This window comes from Nomascus leucogenys, chromosome 22a (assembly GCF_006542625.1).
Source record: "Nomascus leucogenys isolate Asia chromosome 22a, Asia_NLE_v1, whole genome shotgun sequence".
Lineage (NCBI taxonomy): Eukaryota > Metazoa > Chordata > Mammalia > Primates > Hylobatidae > Nomascus > Nomascus leucogenys.
Genome location: NC_044402.1, coordinates 112,171,548 through 112,192,888, shown reverse-complemented (window position 1 = coordinate 112,192,888; position 21,341 = coordinate 112,171,548). Strand labels below are relative to the sequence as shown.

At 34.0% G+C, this 21,341-nt stretch overlaps 1 protein-coding gene across 2 annotated transcripts in view; it reads left to right on the top strand.

Moving 5' to 3' along the window:
• ERBB4 (erb-b2 receptor tyrosine kinase 4) overlaps positions 1-21,341 on the top strand; it is a 1,163,189-nt gene that overhangs the window by 831,765 nt on the left and 310,083 nt on the right. For both annotated transcript variants that reach the window (XM_003254031.3, XM_003254029.3), the window contains exons 11-12: positions 870-960; positions 2,890-3,089. In XM_003254031.3, coding sequence (XP_003254079.1) covers positions 870-960; positions 2,890-3,089 — 291 coding nt within the window. The remainder of the gene's footprint in view (positions 1-869; positions 961-2,889; positions 3,090-21,341) is intronic.

Below are 21,341 nucleotides of genomic sequence, written 5' to 3'. Positions count from 1 at the left end.
GAATTGCTTGAACCCAGGAGGTGGAGGTTGCAGTGAGCCAAGATCACACCGCTACACTCCAGCCTGGCAATAGAGTGAGACTCCATCTCAAAATAACAACAAAAAACAAAACAAAACAAAACAAAAAAAGTCACATAAGATTGGAATCAGCAACTGATTTTCAAAGCAGATTTTAGTTTGTAAAAACTCATATTATTTTTAAAGATGGTGTCTTGTTAGCTTTTATGCATGTTTTGAAAGCCCATGGAATTACAAAATGAGTATCTTTGAAAGTTCGACATTACGACTCTTGCAAGTGTCAACTGATCTTTGAACCTATGTTTTTCTGTTTACTTCTTCAAAAGAAGTACTATTGAACATGGATAACATGTAGCACTTATTTAGCACATATATATTAAGCATGTAATGTGTTCAACATTGTCTTAGTAGGTAATATGGGGCCCATAGATATGAATCAGACATGGACTTACCATAAAATAATGCAAAATCTAATGAGAAAGGTAAGATATGTATATAAATGTCTTAGACTACAAGGGTGACACTGATGTCGTACGTAAACAGATGAAGAGGTAAAAGATTTCAGAGAAATTGAAACTATATTTTTCTCTTTATCTAGTTAGACTACATTTTTGCATTTATAAGAATAAATCAAACTGAGTCACTGAAACCTTTCAACATACACAGTTTTATTGGGTAGGACACTCAATCTTGGAAGAATACATATGTACTAGTGCTTCAAAAATAGTAATGTTCACTACCCCTTTCTCACTTCCCAACTCTCAACACATTTTCACCATATTTCAAGAAAAATCAGCACTAATACTAAGACAATGATATTCTGATTTATTTTTACTACTCTTCACTTGTAGGTTTCCTGAACATACAGTCATGGCCACCAAACATGACTGACTTCAGTGTTTTTTCTAACCTGGTGACCATTGGTGGAAGAGTACTCTATAGGTAAGTGGATATGTTTAAAGCTGCAGGCCTCACAGATTTCAAGAGGAGCATCGTGTGTGCATTAAGTCAAAACCATCACTCTTATTGATTTACTGATTCTGAGGAAATCATGCTTCCATCCTTATTTCCAAAGCTCAATGAAAATACCTCCGATGATGGTATGAAGTATTACAGAATACATAGTTTGATTTTTCAATTGTCTGTCGCTCAAAATAATATTAGTATTTTGCAAGTATGGAGTGCATGATGTGAACAATGAGACTTTCTTTTTTATCAGATGTTATAATTAAAAGATAAGAGTTGTGTGACTTGTTAATGGCTTAGGTGTATAGGATACAAATGCTGTTGTGCCAGGAGGTTCTGTTCTTGTCTCTGGTGCTATAATTTGAACTACACATTACAGGGTGATGTTTTAGGAACTGGTCCACCACTCTACATGTAGTGCTGGTTAATAAACGGACAAAAAATTCAGGTTTAGAAGGACATTGATAAAATTATAATGTCAATAATTTAAATTCACATTATAAGAGTAAATAACAGATTTCTCTGATGTCATCTGTATGATGTTCTTATTTATGAACAATTAAAAGTCAATTTACATAAGAATTTTTAAAATTTGTCTACTTAAGTTCAAAATATCTCCAAACTTAATATCATCATTGATTTTCTTGTAATGTTTTATAAAAAGTACATTGAATTTCACTATTAAAATTTAAAAGTTATATTTATAAGAGGTTTTAAAAATGTAAAGGAGAAAGGAGCTTAAGAAAGGATAGTTGAGAGATACAATCTATTAAAGTGCTATATGTAAACAACAAATATATAATATTTTTGAATAAATATTATAAGCCAGTCAAGACATTATGCTAACATTGTAATCAACAGCTCAAGATAGTTATGATGGGGACAAAATTTGAGAGAAAGAGTTACATCTTAGTCTTTATCATTGAGCATACACGCACACAAACACACACGCACACCCTGACAACCATGGAAAATAATTATAAATATTAACAGCAAAGAATATTTAAAACTATAAATAAAAGTGGAAAGCTTTGGTCTCCAAAATGTAAAATAATATTCATCAGCTGATTGAAATGTGGGAAGCATGTTTATTCTTTAGAGAATGGAAAAGTAAATAAGTAAAAAAAAGTAAGTAAAGAAGTAAATAATTACAAAAATGTGGACTATATTAAAATAAAAATAGTTTCCTTGATTTTTCAATTGTCTGTCGCTCAAAGTAATATTAGTATTTTGCAAGTATGGAGTGCATGATGTGAGCAATTCTAAACAGGGTAGTTGTTATTTAACTTTTAGAGACCTTTTCCCCAGATACCCAAGGCATCTGAGTTTGTTTTCTTTTTCTAATTTTAGTTTAGTTTGATTCTTTACTTTTTACTATTCTCCTAACTTACTTACACATTCCTCAATTATTACAGTTCTTTGGTGTCTGAGGTATAAATTAAAGCTAAATACCTATAATCATTTTCTGAAATTATTTAGACATACTCTGAAAGTATGTCCAAATCTATTACATAAGGAGGAATTAATCTCTTACTTTGAGTAGATGAACAATCGTTTCATAAACACTTCTTTAGTGTTAATACAGGATTTCATCATTGAACAACGTAAAGTTAAGGCTTGGGGTGGGAAGATAGTGAGCAGATATTTCAGTGGTAAATACATACACAGAAATAGAGATACACTGCCAATACGCATAACTGTAAGCAATGGAAATTTTACTTTGGGAGGTCAAATTATTACTTTAAAAACTGTATATAGCATGTAAAAACAAATATTCTAAACACAGATTTATTGATTCAGTTTCTATTTATACTCCATTAACATGCTTTTAAAATAAAATGTGACAGCCTTATTTCACTCCGGAATGCATTTCATGGTTCCGTTTTCTCCCTCCCCCCTCTTTAGTGGCCTCTCCTTGCTTATCCTCAAGCAACAGGGCATCACCTCTCTACAGTTCCAGTCCCTGAAGGAAATCAGCGCAGGAAACATCTATATTACTGACAACAGCAACCTGTGTTATTATCATACCATTAACTGGACAACACTCTTCAGCACAATCAACCAAAGAATAGTAATCCGGGACAATAGAAAAGCTGAAAACTGTAGTAAGTACATTACTCAGACATTTAAAACATAGAAACTTAAATTTTTTCCCATTCTTCTTTGGACCAAACGATTAAAAATAACATCAGGTCAGAATTGTTGCTCTGTTATCCCAACTCTTAAAAAGGAAGGTAGTTATTACAATTACCAACATGGTGTAAAATAATCAGAATAAGTGACTTTCTACAACATATGGCATATTTATTTGCAAGACGTCTTGCCTAAACTTAAGAACCCTCCTGTGGAGATTTGGATTCAGTAGGTCTAAGTGGGACCTGGGCATTTAAATGTTTAATCGGCATCCCAGGTAATTTCAAGGATCCAATCAATTTGTGGAGATCCACGCTATTGAATTCTCTGTTTGTTGTTTGGTTTTAGTGAGTTTCATAACAGAATAAGAGAGTGTTGCCATTTAGAGGTGGTAAGAAAAATGAAGACGTATTTTTCTAACATGTAAAAACTACTATTCAAGAAGTATATTGTTCAAGGTGTTTTCTTGTTCAGAAAGGAAGTTTATTTTATTAATGCATTTATGTAGACATGTATATCATTTTTTCATCTATTTTGCTACTTATTGATTCATTTAATAATTTCTTATTTACTCTGAAGCAAATAATGCTTTTGTAGACACATGACTATGCCATTCCTATCTAATAGCATGATACTCCGTTGATTTATGCTTAATTCTTCCCTGTTTTTCTACTGAATACTACTCTTTCCTACATCCTATGAGTGCCACTATTATGAGTACAACCATCTGACTCATTATGGTAAATACTGAATAAAAAGACTCCGAACTCAAATGAACTGTTTACAAATGAATATTCTTGTTGTGGGCACAAAATTAATCCATTCTAAAAGGCAGAACCCTAGAAAATTCTGCTCTCACAGTATTTTCTTATTTCTTTGATCTCTCCATTAAAACAATCATAAGGGTACACGTAAATAATGATTGAGTTTGTGTGTGCGTGTGTGTGTGTGTGTGTGTGTGTGTGAATAAATAGAAGACTTTTTTAAAGTTATAAACTCTTAAGAGGCCAACATGATTTTTTTTTATTGAGTTGTCAGTGAATTAGTTGATTTATTAAGACCCCATCTTGTTCCAGAAATAATTTAAGGCAGCTCAGTCTACCAATCTTCATAAAATATAACTTATAATTTGTGAGGAATTCTCTTATATTTTAGCTCTTTTCGATCCTTAAAAATATTTCCAAATAAAGGAGATCTATTGCAACATAAGGTTCCTGCTAAGAGTGAACTTAAGTTCTTACTCATTCTTATGTTCCACATAGAATCACGAAATATAAAATCTAATTGTGTATGAAAATATGCATGTTATATTGAATGATATTCATTATTTCATTTGGCCTGTGTTATTTCCTTGGTTTTACACATTACTGATTCCTAAAAGAAAATTTGTTTTGCTTTTTCCCTAATACTTAAGTTTCTTACCCCACATCACAATATGTGTGTGTACATGCCCCAGAGTAGATGATTCATGGCAATAAGATAGAATCTTCTTCAATACCAATTGATGAATGTTTCCCTAAATCAGGGTTATACTCTCATTTCCTTCTACATCCTTAAAAAAATTAGTACCACTACCTTTCCAAAATTTAACTATGAATTCAAAATAATGTAAAGAAATATATAAAAGAATTAGAAAAAACATTCTTCCTCTTTGATGCACTTAATCAGTTTACAAATCCTACAAAAATTCATATGTCCTATGTCTTTCTATACTTGAATTAAAAAGCAAATGGGAAGAAGAAAATGCAAAAAATAAATGTAGGGAGGCAAGATGGGAAAAAGGGATATTTCAATAAATTATATAATGTTATTTCACACCTCTTTAAAACTTCTAAACATTTCAAATGATCAAAAGAGAGTGAATAATGATAATAAGCGAAAATATAAAATGTGTTTAAACTTTCAGTGTTACGCTTCTTGGACTGAGGTTGGGTACTTTTCAGACCATAGGCATATTTTTTTTTCTTCTGTGAACAAGAATTGACTTTGCAGTTTGGGGAAACAAATGAAACAGTTGGGAGAAACATAGTTTTGTGGTGTTATAGCATCAAGCATATCATTTTTCATTTTTAACATCTTAGAATAAATATATTTTGCATGAAATTCATTTATCAGAATTTGGACTTCAGTCTCACAGCACACTGGATCCATAAAAATTCCATATGCCTCCATTTTCAGAAATATAATTACCCTATAAACTTGACCTCAGAGATGCTGCTGATGTTTACAATCCCCAGTACTCTTTGTAAAGGGGAATGTCTAAATGCTTGCTTCATTTTAAATGCACTGTAAATGTTTCATTTTTAGACATTCCGTCTTGGTATCTCATACACACACAAGATGTACATGAGCATACGCACATGTTCACTACAACACCTAAACATATATGCATATACAGCGTGCGTGTTTGTATGCAGTTCCACATACAACACACATGCATATACACACACCTAGAAAACATATCCATGCATACACACCCTTACATGCTCACCTACATTTACATGCAGTCATCATGAAATACACTGATCTAAATCTAGGAGTTGGCTTATGAACTTAAAGAAAAGGCAATCCTTCATTTGTAATGGTGTTTTTTGGAGTTCAGCATGATTTAAAACAGTAATGACAATTTTAAAAAAAGTTAACTCATCTATAAAGGGTAACAGTGGCTAGAACAGTCTTACTCTTTTAAGTCATAAATTTCAAAGCTGACTTTATGGTTTGAAGAGATTGAGATTGAGGGAAACTCTGGGACATGAAAAGCTAGAATATTTTGGGCCTCTATCATTTATGTGGTTATGATACTAACCAAATTACAGTGTTAGGTGGAAGAAGTTTTAGAGTAGGTTTATAAAAGCATTTGAAGTTTCTTAAAATATTTAAGCATAAATTTTTAACACTGAAATATAAACAGTGTAGAGATAAATATTACACCAATCCTTTAGAATCCGAGTTCTATTTGAACTTATATATCTCAAGTCTTAAAAATATTTATACAGATACTGTTAAACCCAACATGAATAAGAGAGAAATTAAATTCATTATTGATTTTCAAAATAAAAATATTTTTATTTTTACAATTTTAATAGTATCTTTCTCATTGTTCAAAATAAAACCAATCAAAAATATACAAAAATATTTTTAAACTACATTATATGTAATTCTTGGTGAATATATTTTTCATATATATAGATAAAGATAGTGAAATATATATTTTCATATATGAATGGGATACCATTTCTATTTAAATACCATTCAGCCACCTGTATCTTATACTTAATATACATAAGCATCTCCCATTCAATAGATAGAGCTCTTCCTTATTACCTTTTTTTTTGAGATGGAGTCTCACTCTTTTTTCCCAGGCTGGAGTGCGATGGTACGATCTTGTCCCACCACAACCTCTGCCTCCTGGGTTCAAGCAATTCTCCTGCCTCAGCCTCCTGAGTAGCTGAGATTACAGGCAGGCGCCACCATGCCTAATTTTGTATTTTTAGTAGAGACGGAGTTTGTCCATGTTAGTTAGGCTGGTCTCGAACTCCTGATCTCAGGTGATCTGCCCTCCTCAGACTCCCAAAGTGCTGAGATTACAGGCGTGAGCCACCATGGCTGGCCTTCCTCATTCCTTTTTAAAGCTATTTATGGAAGTATGCTGGACTGGTACCATATTAATTGTATTTTGAATTATTTTCCATTTTTATATTATCACTACTGCCATGATGTGTATCTAGTTTATGAAACATTTTGTAGTGTACAATTATTTCCTAAGTCTAAAAACTTAGTTGTGGAATTTCTGTGTAAATGAGGCTACATAAAAATTTTCTCACTAATTTCCACGTCATCTTCCAAAAATACTAAATCAATTAACCTTGTTCCAAACACTGTGGGATAGTAACATTTTCCACCACTCTTTAAATCACTGGATATTATCTATGGTTTTAAATTTCAGTGATCTAAAAGAAGAAAGGAAGTATTTTATATTTACGTGATTAATTTATCTTTTTTCAATCTTGTAAATTGCTTTATATGTGAACTTTTTTCATTTTTAATTTGGGAGTTGTTCTTTTTCTCCTAAATTTGAAAGAACTATTTACAAATTAAATTCATTAAATTTTGTTCTTTAAATGTGTTGGGAATAAGTTCCTCTCTTACTGGTAATTTGCATAATTTGTCTTTTGATAAACTAATGTTAATCAAACCATATTTTTATACAGTTAAGTGAATAGATTGTTCTTTTCCTTGTTAATTGTTTGAGCTTGTATTTTTAGACAATTCTTTTCATCTAGTACTTTAAAAACAATATTGAAATTTTTAACATATCTTGACACTTTGGCATAGCATTTAAAAAAAATTCCTGATTGCGATATGGATCCAAAATAATTTATTAAACAAGCCATCCTTCCTTATTGACTTTAGCTGATCAGCTAACAAATCAGCTAAAAGGTGCCAGACTCTATCTCTCAACCTAGCCATGTTGTTTAATGTAGTTATTACAACCTGCATTTGCAGATGAGTATACATACATTAAGAAAGTTAAATAATATTTCCAGTTTTGGAGCTACTAAAATCCTATTGAGGATTTGAACCCATTGCCTGTCTGACTTCAAAGTCTAGGCTCTTCATTTCACCGTGATTCCTCTCAAAATAAAGAAAATATTGGCCTGGCATGGTGGCTCACGCCTGTAATCCCAGCACTTTGGGAGGCAGAGGTGGGCAGATCACCTGAGGTCAGGAGTTCGAGACCAGCCTGGCCAACATGGTGAAACCCCGTCTCTACTAAAAATACAAAAATTAGCCAGACATGGTGGCAGGTGCCTGTAGTCCCAGCTACTGGGGAGGCTGAGGCAGGAAAATTACTTGAACCCAGGAGGCGGAGGTTGCAGTGAGCCAAGATCATGCCACTGTACTCCAGCCTGGGCGACAGAGTGTGATTCCTTCTCAAAAAATATATAAATAAATAAAAATAAAAGCAATGAAAATGTGATTAATTTTCATAAGAAAATTGAATGATTTACTGAAGTATACCCCCATATAACTTATTATTCAGGAGCACACTCTAGAGCCAAATGGCCTGGGTTTTAACCTCAGCAGAACTCTTTGCTATCTGACTTTTACGGAGATCATTTAGCGTCTCTGTACCTCAGTTTTATCATTTTTAAAATGGAATTGATAATAGTATTCACCTCATTGAAGGCCTGGCTCAAAGAAAGTGCTATACATAGCTGGGCACAGTGGCTAAAACCTGTAATCCTAGCACTTTGGGAGGCCAAGATGGGCAGATCACCTGCAGTCAGGAGTTCAAGATCATCTTGGCCAATATGGTGAAACTCCATCTCTACTAAAAATACAAAAATTCACCAGGTGTGGTGGTGCATGCCTGTAATCCCAGCTACTTGGGAGGCTGAGGCAGGAAAATCACTTGAATCCAGGAGGTGGAGGTTGTGGTGAGCCAAGATCACACCATTGCACTTCAGCCTGGGCAACAAAGTGAGGAAAGAAAGAAAGAGAGAAAGAGAAAGAAAGAGAGAGAAAGAAAGGAAGGAAGGAAGGAAGGAGGGAGGGAGGGAGGGAGGGGAGGAAGGGGAAGGGGAAGGAGGGAAGGAAGGAAGGAAGAGAAAGGAAAGAAGGAAGGAAGGAAAGGGAAGGAGGGAGGGAGGAAGGAAGGAAGGAGAAAAATAGAAAGAAAGAAAGAAAGAAAAAAGAAAGAAAGAAAGACAGAAAGAAAGAGAGAAAAGAAATTGCAAGGGTGAGCTATACATGTATTAGCTATTATTACTACTAAAAATTTTATTTTCCTATTAAAAATAGTTTATATATTAGACATTCACATATACACATATATGTGAAGATACAATATTTAATTTTACTTTATACAAAAATGCCTTTGGGGGATAAAAAGGAAAGATAAATTTCAAGAGCTTTCTTTTTTACGCAGAAGAAAAATTTAGCTTATTAAAGTGGTGAATTAAAAATTTGAGAGAAAAACATCAACCATTGGGAGATATGGAAGGAGTAAGATTAGTTATTATGTTATTAACAGGAGGCTAGACATTGAAGAATTTAGAAATGATCTCAAAATCATAAGCAGATAAAAAGTATATGTTTAAGAATCCCTTGAGATATATTTATTTTTCTTTTTTCTCTTCTAAAGTAAAACATTTTAAAATTGGCTTTGTGATAAGTAACAGACTTAGTACTTTTAAAAATTCCAAAAAATATCAAGTTTAAATTAATGGCTCAGGGGAAAAATATTTGGTGATGGGGAATATATTTTTTGGCACAAAGAAGCTGAAAAGGATACACATTTTTATATTTATCTCTGGTTTTTATGTTTATGAAATTTGTCAGTAGAAAAATCCACCCCATTGTACATGAATCTAGAAAAAGGTAATTTCAGAACTATGGTTAATTGCTAATAACTGAACTCTCTGGATGACAACATCATCCAATTTTATAATGAGTCCAGAATTGAAGCAGGCCAAAGAGTTAATAAGTAGGGAATAGAAGGTATCTCACACAGTGAAGAATAAAACAGTGTTTGCTTAATACATTGTTTTGTTTGTTTTTCTCTGGTAGCTGTGATAAAACAACAAAATACAGAAGCAAACATTTTACTTACTATAACATCATAAGAAATGTTGGATTTCTATAAAATAAACAGACATTATATCATCCTCATTTCTAATATGTTGTATATTATAGAAAATGAATTTTGATTATAAATTAAGATTTACCTTATTTTAAGAAAACATTACTAAGGTGGCAGATTTTCTTACTTTCTCCTGCTCCCATACTTTCACCTTTAATTTGTGCACTCCTAACCCATCCCATGCTATCTTGAGTAAATGTACTTTTACAAACAAAATGCAGCCTACCAAGTTAGAAGAATCATCCTTTGGGTCTGGGAGCCTGGGAAGTCAATGAATTCTGCAACACATTTCATTAAACCATAGCTTGGTATGAACCATAAAGTGTGTAACTTTGAATATAGTGAAGTCGCTATTCTTCGGAGTTATCAGAAAATAGAAAATCTTAATTATACTTCTAAGATTTTCCTTTTAAAATTACTAGAGTAATACATCAATACACTGTTCTTTGTAAAAAAAAAAAAAAAGGATTCAAGTAAGATTTTGTTATTGTATTTGAAACAGCACACTGTCTAATTACTAACAATGCTACACAATGTTCTCTATGTTCTTATCAAAAGGATAATAAGCAGTTACTCTTGCCAATTAGCTACAGAAATGATACCCTTTCTATTTTGTAATCTAGAAATTCTGAGAGAAAGATCTCTCAACAATAAAAGCCAGGATTACTGCAGGCTCCAGGTTTTATTACAAATGGTGGGTGATATTTTAACCTGACTTGCCTCTACATCAGTGGTTGCAAAATTTTTAAGTAAAACTTATAATTATTAAAAGTGCAAAAGCTAGGCTCCAGTTCTCCAGAGATTCTTATTTAGACAGTGTTGTGAGTTGCAATGTGTCCCCTCCAAAAGATGCTGAAGTCCTGACCCCTGGTATCTATGAATATGAATATGGCCGTATTTGGAAATAGAGTATTTACACATGTAGTTAAAATGAAAGTTAAGATGAGCTTATACTGGAGCAGGGTAGGTCCTTCATCAAATGACTAGTGTACTTACAAGAAGAAGAGAAGAGACACACAGATGGACACACACAAATGAGAATGCCATGTGAAGACATACACCCACTCAGAGGAAAGGCAGCTGTGTGACAGCAGAAGCAACTATTGGAGTAATACAGAGGCGGACCCAGAACGCCAAAAGGATTGCTGGCAACCGCCAGAAGCTAGGGGAGGACCATAGAACATTCTCCCTCTGAGGCCCCAAGAAGAAACTAGCCTGTGAACACCTGGATTTTGGACTTCTGATCTCTAGAACTATGAGAGAATAAATTTCTGTTGTTTTAAGAAGCCTAGTTTATGGCAGTTTGTTACACTATTTCTATGGAACTAACACAGACAGTGGGGTGGGAAACCTTAGATTCTGCAATTTTAATACAAAGCAGATCATTCTGAGACAGGTGCCTGTGGGAAATCCTTTGGGAAACTCTACTCTGTCACACCCCATATTATTCCCCCATCGTTCTATAGTCAAAAATACATTCAAGAACACGTTATCCTAACAATTCATTTTTTCTTCTGAAGCTGTGTTCCCTTGTAGGAAAATTCATAATTGAATAGCTTAAAACCATATATGTAATAATAGGTTTGGGAGACAAAGATAAAGAGCTAACTTTAAAAAGCATTCTATAAATAGTGGGATTTTTTTGCATTTACTAACAACATATTCAAGAAAATAAAGGGAATATTTAATTATAGTTTATATAGTAATTGAGTAATTATACTATAAGTATACTATAAGTATTGTACTATCAAATTTTATTTACTTTAGACTTTCAACAAAATACTTTTGGATTCATTTTACTTTTTTACACTTATATCTCTTCTGAGAGGTATTTTATATTGTGCTCAGTTTTCTAATCAAACCTTAAGACTTCCTAAAATTTTATTTCTGCTGTCACCACTGCCTCTCACCTCCTCCTATCAGAATTTCCTGCTCTGGTCCCACTCACGTCAGAGATATAGAGTAACTAGGGTATATAAGAGTTAACAACAATTTGTGTAGCATCTATTTAACCTATTCAACATGGGGAATGGGTATGTCTCTGCACTTACTTCTCCACTGCTGCTTCCCCAACTTCTTTATTAACCCATTATAATTTTTTACGATGTCATATAATGTCATTACACTTTACACATGTCTAACCTTGCCTACACACAGAGCTTATTGCCAGACAGTTTAGTGCTTACGAAAGACTGAACGATGGCCCCATGAAGATGACTGCATTCAAATCTTCAGAACCTGTGAATGTTATCTTGTATGGTGAAAAGGACTTAGCAGATGTTATAGATCTTAAAATAGAATGATTATCCTGAAGTTATTTGAGTGGGTTACAAATATAATCACATGTGTCTTTATAAGAGGAAGGTAGAGGGAGGTTTGACTACCGTAAAGGAAAAGGTGCTGTGACCATGGAAGCAAAGGTTGGAGCAATGTCACTACAAGCCAACGCCAAAGGAGTCTTTAAAAGCTAAAAGAGGCAAGGAACAAATTCTCTCCTGGAGACTTCAGAAGCAACCAGCCTTGCTGACACCTTGATTCTAGCCCCTTAAGAGTCATTTTGGACTTCTGAACTCCAGAACTATGAGAGACTAATGTAGGTGGTTTTAAGCAATGAAGTTTGTAGTAATTTGTTACAGCATGAATAGGAAATTATTTCAGTATTCTTTTAGTGACATAAGTCCAACCCAAATTACTTTAGGCATAAAGAGACTGTTTTAACTAACAGAAATGAGAAGTCCAAGACATAGCTTTTTGGACACAATTGGATCCAGGGGTTCAAACAACATCATTAGGGCTCAATCCTCTATTTACTTCACTCTGCTTTCCTCTTAGGCAAATTCTCATTCTTCATGAAAGATGACTGGCCCTGGCAGGCATATGCTAAGAGCATTCACAGAGTTTATGAACACAGATTAAAAAGCTCTACCTTCCCTCTTCGGTACAGATTGGTGCTATTTGGGTCAAATGCCTATCTCTATTATCACTATTATCTCCTTGTCACCAGCTATTCAAATATACCTTCAAGTCAATCCCATCAAAGAAATTGAAGTGACATTTTTTGAAATAGGAGGCCCTTTACTCTCCTGCTTAGAGCATTTCAACGGATTCCAACAGCTCTTTGACCAAAACACAAAATCCTAAAAATGGCCACCAGGTCCTGCACAATCTGTCCCTTCTCCATCTCACCAGTTTACAGGGTACCACTTTCCCATATGCTGCCCATGTCAGTTTTCTGAGAGCACTAATCTGATTCCTTCCTCAGACTCTCTTGGCTAGAGTTACAATTGCTCATTTCCCCCACCCCTTTGCCTTAAGAACTCTTACTTACGCTTTTTATTTCAGCTTTAATGTCCCTTCTTTTGTGGGCTGACCTAATGCCATTTGCCCACTAAGTTAAGACAACTGCTATATTCTATGTTCTCTCAGAAATCTGTTTTATATATATATATATGAAACAGATATATATATATATACACACACACACACATATATTTCTATGCATACATAAATTTATATGCAGCCTGTTTTTCTAATTAGCTGTAAACTCCATGAGGTAACAAAATATGTATTCTAGTTCATGTTTCAGTTACACCCTCAGCTCTTAGCAGGGCTAGCACAAAGTAGTTTCTCAGTAAATATTTTTTAAAATAAACACAGGGATATGCTTTTATGCCTTCACATTTCTCTTGAGTACATGTATTGAGCATTTACTTAATGTCTTAGACCCTGTATTAAAAATTCTACTAATTTTATGTCTAATCTTCATCACAATCCTGAAAGAAGATACTACTATTCACTTTAAAGAGAAGTAGCATGTAAGTAATTGCCCAAGGCTACATGGGTAATTACAGAGTAAGGGTTTAAATCTATGTCAAATCAAAAAACCTTAACTATAATGACTATTAAACAGTACTTTTCAGCTTTTAAAAAAAAGATGAACAATACCTGTCCAAATACATTTCAATATTGGAAATAATCCGTTTACTTTCACATGTAAAACTGTAGCAAAATCCATTACTTAAAGCTTCCCTCTATTTTAGTTAAAGCAGGTTCAGTGTTCTCGGTAAAGGTCAAAATACTAAGCACATTATTATCTCTCCAAATTTTTAACAGACAGCTGGAATTCAGAAGAGATAAAGAAAAATCTATTTTGCAGCTTCCAGAGGAAACACAGAAGAAGTTAAAGGTTGCCTAATAACTACATTGCTAAAGTTTCTTTAGAGAGATTTATAATGGCCTTTTGAACTGTAAGCCATTGAAGAGCCCTTCCACTCCTTCACTCATGACTATCACCGTGGGAAGTCAGAGGGCTGTTGAATTCTTGGTGCTGATCGAAAATTTCTTTTCTCTTAAGAATTTCAAAGAAGTAGCTTCCTTGGCCTTTTGTTCTATGCTATGTGGAGATACTTCCTTTGGTTTCACTCTAGAGAAAATGATCAACCAACCTTCACTTCCATCATCTATTGGTTTGGAAAGAATGAAAAGAAAATAGTTATGATGGTTTCCTGTTTATTATTGATTTCTTCCAATAGATATTGTTTCCTTGACCCAAAACTGCTCTGAAATTGGGCATATGATAAAGACTCAGGGAGGCATTAGACAGAAGAGAGGTAAGATTTTGAGTGAAGCTAAAGCTTCCTTTCCAATTAATGTCAAAGCATATAACGAAAGATCAAAGCAGTCAGCCTTTACCCTTCCACTTACTGTAAAGTTCTGTCACCTTTAGCAGAGGTAAAGGGAAGGGACAAGAGGGAGAAGATAGCAAACCTGAAAATAAATAACATGAGATGGTAAAATAAATGGACCCAAAAGTTTATGGAATATCATAAAATAGACAGTGCCAAGGTTATATTCGTGACCTTGTCAATGTCCTCAAGAAAGAAACTGAGTTAAGTTAGAACACTAACTTAACTGCTACATTCTATATTAACTTAGCACTGAATATATATTAAATTTGTATTATATATTATATATTACATAATATATATTACATTGATCTATATTTATATATTATATCTGTAAAGTGTATATATATATATATTATACAGATAGGTAAAATTATCTGTAATTGAAGGCCTGAGATAGAACTTGATAAACAAAAAATATAAAAAAAGAAAACAAAATTGATCAATACAGAGTAAGAGACCCATGACACCGTACAGTATAATTTTAACCATTCTCTACTTCTCCTTACAAGTTGTTCTCATAATACAACTTTCCCTCTTCGGGATTTCCTCTGAAGATCATGTTTATCCCATTAGCAAGAGTATGTAAACACTGTGTATAACGATATATGTCAGAAAATGAGATACTTGATAAGTAACCTTTAAATGTCTTAATGGTTATGAGTATTGTAACTTAATATTCATAAATATAATTGATCTTTCCTACTTTTTAACTTTGTCTGTTATATATAATTTGACCACCCATTTATATTTAATCAGTTTGGTTAAACTATCTTTTTACTCTTTACATCTTTATAAATTAGTGGAAAGTCATTTATATTCTACTTTTTGGGAACTGGTGATATAAGACCGATGTTAAGATTATATTTTTGGCTGGGTGCAATCATTCATGCCTGTAATCCCAGCACTTTGGGAGGCAGAGATGGGAGAATTTCTTGAGCCCAGAGTTCAAGGCCAGCCTGGGCAGCATAGTGAAACTCCATCTCTACAAAAAAAAAAAAATGGCCAGGTGTCATGGGGCACACCTTTAGTCCAAGCTACTTGGGAGGCTAAGGTGGAAGGATCACTTGAGCACAGGAGGTCAAGGCTACAGTGAGCCCATATCACACCACTCCACTCCAGCCAGGGCAACAGAGTGAAACTCTGTTTCAAACAAACAGATTCCATTTACGCTGACATTTCTTTTGTGGAATGAGAGAGACCTCTTCATCTGTATTATAACTAAATCAGAAAGAAATAAGCACTATTGCTATTGGTTCAAAATTAGTATAACAGAGAAACTGTTGATAAGCCATTCCCAAGTAAAACATCAAATCATTCAACTTTTCAGGGGAAGAGAGTCTAGATACGATAAGAAGATAAAATATAGTCATAATATATGATATTTCATTTTAATAAATCTTTAAGACATGGAGAAAACCACAATTAAGCAAAACCTGCAAACTATGAGTTACTTAAAATAATGTATAATATATTTAAGCATAGGGTCAATCCTATCTACATAGCAAAGCATTCCATTTAGTCTCTGTTCTTTCAGATTATCTTTAAAAATTCTCTTTATCTGTTATTTAAAATGATAAATATAAAGTTAATTAGTTAGAATAGAAGAAAATACATTTCTCAATGAAGTTTAGTGGGTGCTTAGCAGCTTTTTTGGAGCATTTGGGAGAAATTTTATGGGAAAACTTTTGTCTATAAACAAGAAACAGCAAGTAATCCCACTTCGCATTGTTAAAAGTAAATATAAGATGTTCACTTCTGACCAAGATGAAATAACAAAAGGGAGGCATCGAATTTACCTTTCCTCATGAAACAATCTAAAAAAGGACAAAACAGATGAAACAACAGTTTGCAAGAGACTGGAGAGCAGAACACAAGGGAAAGTGATTCCTGAGAGTGAGAAAATAAATGAGGTGAGCCTTACGACTGTTCTGGCTAACTGCCTGAAGAGAGATTTTTAAGCCACAGTATAAAGAGGGAGATCCCAGGCGGAGTCCCAAGAACTCTAAGTTGAGAAGACAGAGCTAGGAGTCCAGGCTGAATAATGCAGCTAGAGTTCACAGACAATACCAGAGAGGAAAGCAGCACAGAGAGACAACTGCACTGTAAGAAGTATTAAAGGAAGTCCTTCAGACAGGAGGAAATAATACCAGATGGAAATGTGGATCTGTACATAGGCTGAGGAGCACCAGAAACGGCAACTACATGGATGAATATATAAGATTTTCATCGTATTATTTAGTTGTCTTCAAATACAGTGTCCTGCTAAATCGAAAATAGTAACAATGTAATATGGAGTGAATAACATGGGAAAGTAAGATGTATGACAATAGCTCAAAGGTAAGGAATGAAGAAATAAAAGCATCCTATTTTAAGATCCTTAGAATAGATGTGAAGTGGTAGAGCATAACTTGAAAACAGGCTGTGATAAATTAAAGATGTAAACTGGAATTTTGCTTCTGTGAAGATGGAGGAAACATACTTTTACCTTTTCCTCCCACTAAGTACAAATAAAAACCCTGGACATTATAAGGCGACTCTGAAAGGTGGACAGAAGAGGCAGACAGGTGTGGGATCTTGGAACCCAAAGAACAATGCAGAGGTGAGTTCTCTGAGTTTTCTTTTTGCTGCATATATCCCAGATTTCGAGATGAAGAAACTGGCAACTCAGAATCCCCAACAGATGCAGATAAAAAAAGCCCCAACAAAAGCCTGTTCTTTCTACTCAAAGAATCTGGAAAGGGGCAGGTAGACAAGACAGAAACCTTTTAGACAATAACTGCTCTACTCCAGCCAAACACCACAGAAAAACAACAAACAAACATACAATGCTAAAAATAACAAACAAACAAACTTCATTCAAGCTCGCAAAAGAGAGGAGAGTGTAGACTTCTACTCTCACCAGGCCAACCTCCCTTCCATGTGATGTCAGAGAAGGCAGGGTATGGAGTTCACATTTTCATCTCCACTGAGTGATAGATACTAGGCAATATTGGGCAGGGGTTTTTCTTTTTTTTTTTTTTTTTTTTTGAGATGGAGTCTTGCTCTGTCACCCAGGCTGGACTGCAGTGGCGCAATCTCGGCTCACTGCAAGCTCTGCCTGACGGGTTCACACCATTCTTCTGCCTCAGCCTCCCAAGTAACTGGGACTACAGGCGCCCACCACCACGCCTGGCTAACTTTTTGTATTTTTTTTTTTTTTTTTTTTTTTAGTAGAGACGGGGTTTCACCGTGTTAGCCAGGATGGTCTCGATCTCCTGACCTTGTGATCTGCCCGCCTTGGCCTCCCAAAGTGCTGGGATTACAGGCATGAGCCACCGTGCCCAGCCCAGTATTGGGTTTTAACCCAACAGTTGTGGCCTTGGGCAGCTTATACTCTCTGTGACTCTGCCAACCTATAAAATCCATGATCATTCCTATTTTTCATTATGGTTTTGAATATTAGTATTCATAAATGAAGAAAGAATACCCCCTCCAAAAAGAAATAAAACTAAAGGCCAATGTATCTCTAAAGACTCTAGAGGCAAAACTCCTTAGCAAAGTAGTAGCAAATAGCATTCAGCAATATATACAAAGAATTATACAACATAACCAAATGAGTTTATTCCAGGGACATACGATTGGCACAATATTTGATAATCAAAAATGTAATATATCATATTAACAGTCCAAGGAAGAAAAAATTCATTATCATGTCAATTGATACAGAAAAAGCATTTGAAAATTTTAACATTTGTTTCTGTTTAAAAATCTCAGAAAAAAAACAGAAATTCAGAGTAAGTTTCTCCCCTTCATGAAGACCATCTACAAAAATCCTACAGCTAACATTATGCTTAATGGTGAAAAGCTGAAGGCTTTTGCACTAGATTGGGAACAAGAAAAGAAAGTCCTCTCTTGTCACTCATTTAACATAGTATTGAAAGTTCTACCTAGCAAATAAGGCAAGAAATGAAAAATAAAGCATATAGATTGAAAAGGAAAAAAAAATCTCTCTATTCACAGATGGCATGATTATGTACATAAAAAATTTCAAAAAATCTACAAAAACCTCCTAAAATAAATAAGCAAATTCAGCAGATTATAGGATAAAAGATAAAACTTACAAAGCTTAATTGTATCTGAATACATGTAATTAACATGGGGACATAGAAATTAAAACTATAATACTATTTATAATTACTTAAAAGATTAAATACTTCGGTGTAAATTTAACAAAACATATACAGGACTTGTATGCCAAAAACTACAAAATACTGATGAAAGAAATCAAAGCAGATGTAAATAAATGCGAAAGCATACTGTGTTCCTGTACTGAATAACTCAAAATCGTAAAGATTTCAATTCTCCCTAAACTGATATACAGTTTTAGTACAATTCTTATCAAAATCTCAAAAAGGTTCATTGAGATAGAGTCAAGATTATTATATAATTTACATGGAAAGGCAAACAAGTTAGTCTAACTAAAACAATTTTGGAAAAGAAACAAATGAAATGGGAATATTCAGTCCGCATATTTTCAAGATTTATTACGTAGCTGCCATAATTAAGGCTGTGTGTTATTGGTAGAGGATAATACACAGATCAAAAAAACAAACTCAGAAATAACTCACAAAAATATACCCAATATATTTTTTACAAAGGTGCAAAAGCAATTAATTAGAGGAAAGGTAGCCTTTAAAGCAAATAGTGCCGAGCAAATGGACATCTATAGAGCAAAAAAATGAACCCTAAGCTACATCTCACCTCTCATAAAAACATTAACTTTCAAAACAGGTCATGAGATTAAATGTAAAATGTAAAGCTATAAAATTTTGAGGTAAAAAATGGAGAAATCATTAGGGATTTAGAGTTAGGTGAAAATAATTTAGAGTTTGCATGCAAAGAACAATCTATAAAAAACAAAATGATAAATTCAACTTCATCAAAATTAAAATCATTTGCTCTGTAAAATATCCTAAGAATGAAAGTATAAGCTACAGATTAGGAGAGGAGATATTCAAATCAGATAGTTGTTACAGGACCAATAGCTTCTTATGCCTGCTGTACAGTAATATACAAATATTCTGAGACAGCTGGGTTTGCAGCAGAGAAACAGTTTAATGATTGCAGGGCAACCTAGTGAGGAGATGGGAGGAAACCCTCAAATTTATCTCCCTGAGAATTCTGGGCTGGGGTTTTTAAGCGCAAGGGGCTGGAAAACTATGACCATTGGTTGGTCAGAGTAAGAAGGATGAAGTCATCAGGATGTGGAAACTCCATTCTTTAGTGAGTCATCTCCTCATAGGGTCCTTCAGACCAGTTGGCATCAGTGGGGTCCTTCAGACCAGCTGGCATCAGTGATTTCTCTGGCATGCAGGACATGAAAGAACATCTTAAGGCAAAACCTAATGTTTCATAATGTTCAAATAGTTATCTATAGAGCAGTGAAGGAGAACTGTAATCTTGTAACAGGGTCTGCATGACTCTGAGACAAAAGCAAACAACTATGAGGAAGCAGGTCAAACAGAAAGCTACATTAATTACTAATGATGAGTGTGCTGCAAGCTTGGTTTCTTTTCTTTTCTTTTTTCTATTTTATTTTGAGATGAAGTTTCACTCTTGTTGCCCAGGCTGGAGTGCAATGGTGCAATCTTGGCTCACTGAAACCTCCACCTCCCAGTTTCAAGCGATTCTCCCTCCTCAGCCTCCTGAGTAGCTGGGATTACAGGCATGCAACTTTGTATTACCATGCCCAGCTAATTTTGTATTTTTAGTAGAGATGGGGTTTCATCATGTTGGCCAGGCTGGTCTCAAACTCCTGACTTCAGGTGATCCACCAGCTTTGGCCTCCCAAAATGCTGGGATTATATGCATGAGCCACTGTGTCCGGCCACTTGGTTTATTTTCATTTCTCCCCCTCCCATCTTCCCTTATTAGTGTTATAAAGTTTATAGGAATGGTTTCATAGATAGATGGAATATACAAAGAACAAAAAGTAGCACTAAATAGCAAATAAATAAATAAATGAAATCTAATTACAATGGTCAAAAATATGAAGAAACATTTCTCTGAAGAGTATATAAATGAAAAATAAGCATATTAAAAATGTTTGACATTATTAGCCATTTTATGGAAATCTAAATTTAAAACAATGAGATATTACTACACCTATCAGAATGACTAAAATAAAAAGAGTAATGAAATCAAATGTGGGAGAAGATGCAGAGAAATGTAATAATGAATACGTTGTTGGTGAGAATGTAAAATGGTATAATCACTCTAGAAAATAGTTTGCTACTTTCTTAAAAAAAAAAACCTAAATAAATTGTTACTACCATATAACCCACCAATTAACTCCCGAGAATTTATTACAGAAAAATGAAAATTATATTTATGCAAAATCATATATACAAATGTTTATAGTAGCCCTAATTGTAGTAGCTCCAAACTGGAAACAACCCAAATATCCTCTTATGAGTAAATAGTTAAACAAATTGTAGTAACCCATACTATGAAATACTATGATCAATAAAAAGAAACAAACAATAAACACAACAACCTGGATGAATCTCTGCATATGTATTCTAATTGACAAAAATGCCAATTATAAAAAAATTACATACTGCATGATTCCATTTATATAAATTTTAAAATTACCAAATTATAGTAATGGAGAAGAGATTAGAGGTTGCAGCAATGGAGCTCTAATGGGTAAGTTTAAAGGGAAGGTGGGAGACAAGTCAGTGTGAAGATACAAGTAAAAAATTAAGGATTCTTGCTATGAGGAAATCTGTATTTTGCCTATATCAATGCCAATGTCCAGTTGTGTTACTGTACTATAAACTTTTTAAGATCTTATGAGATAAAACGGGGTGTCTATAACACGGTATCTCTCTGTATCATTACTTACAACT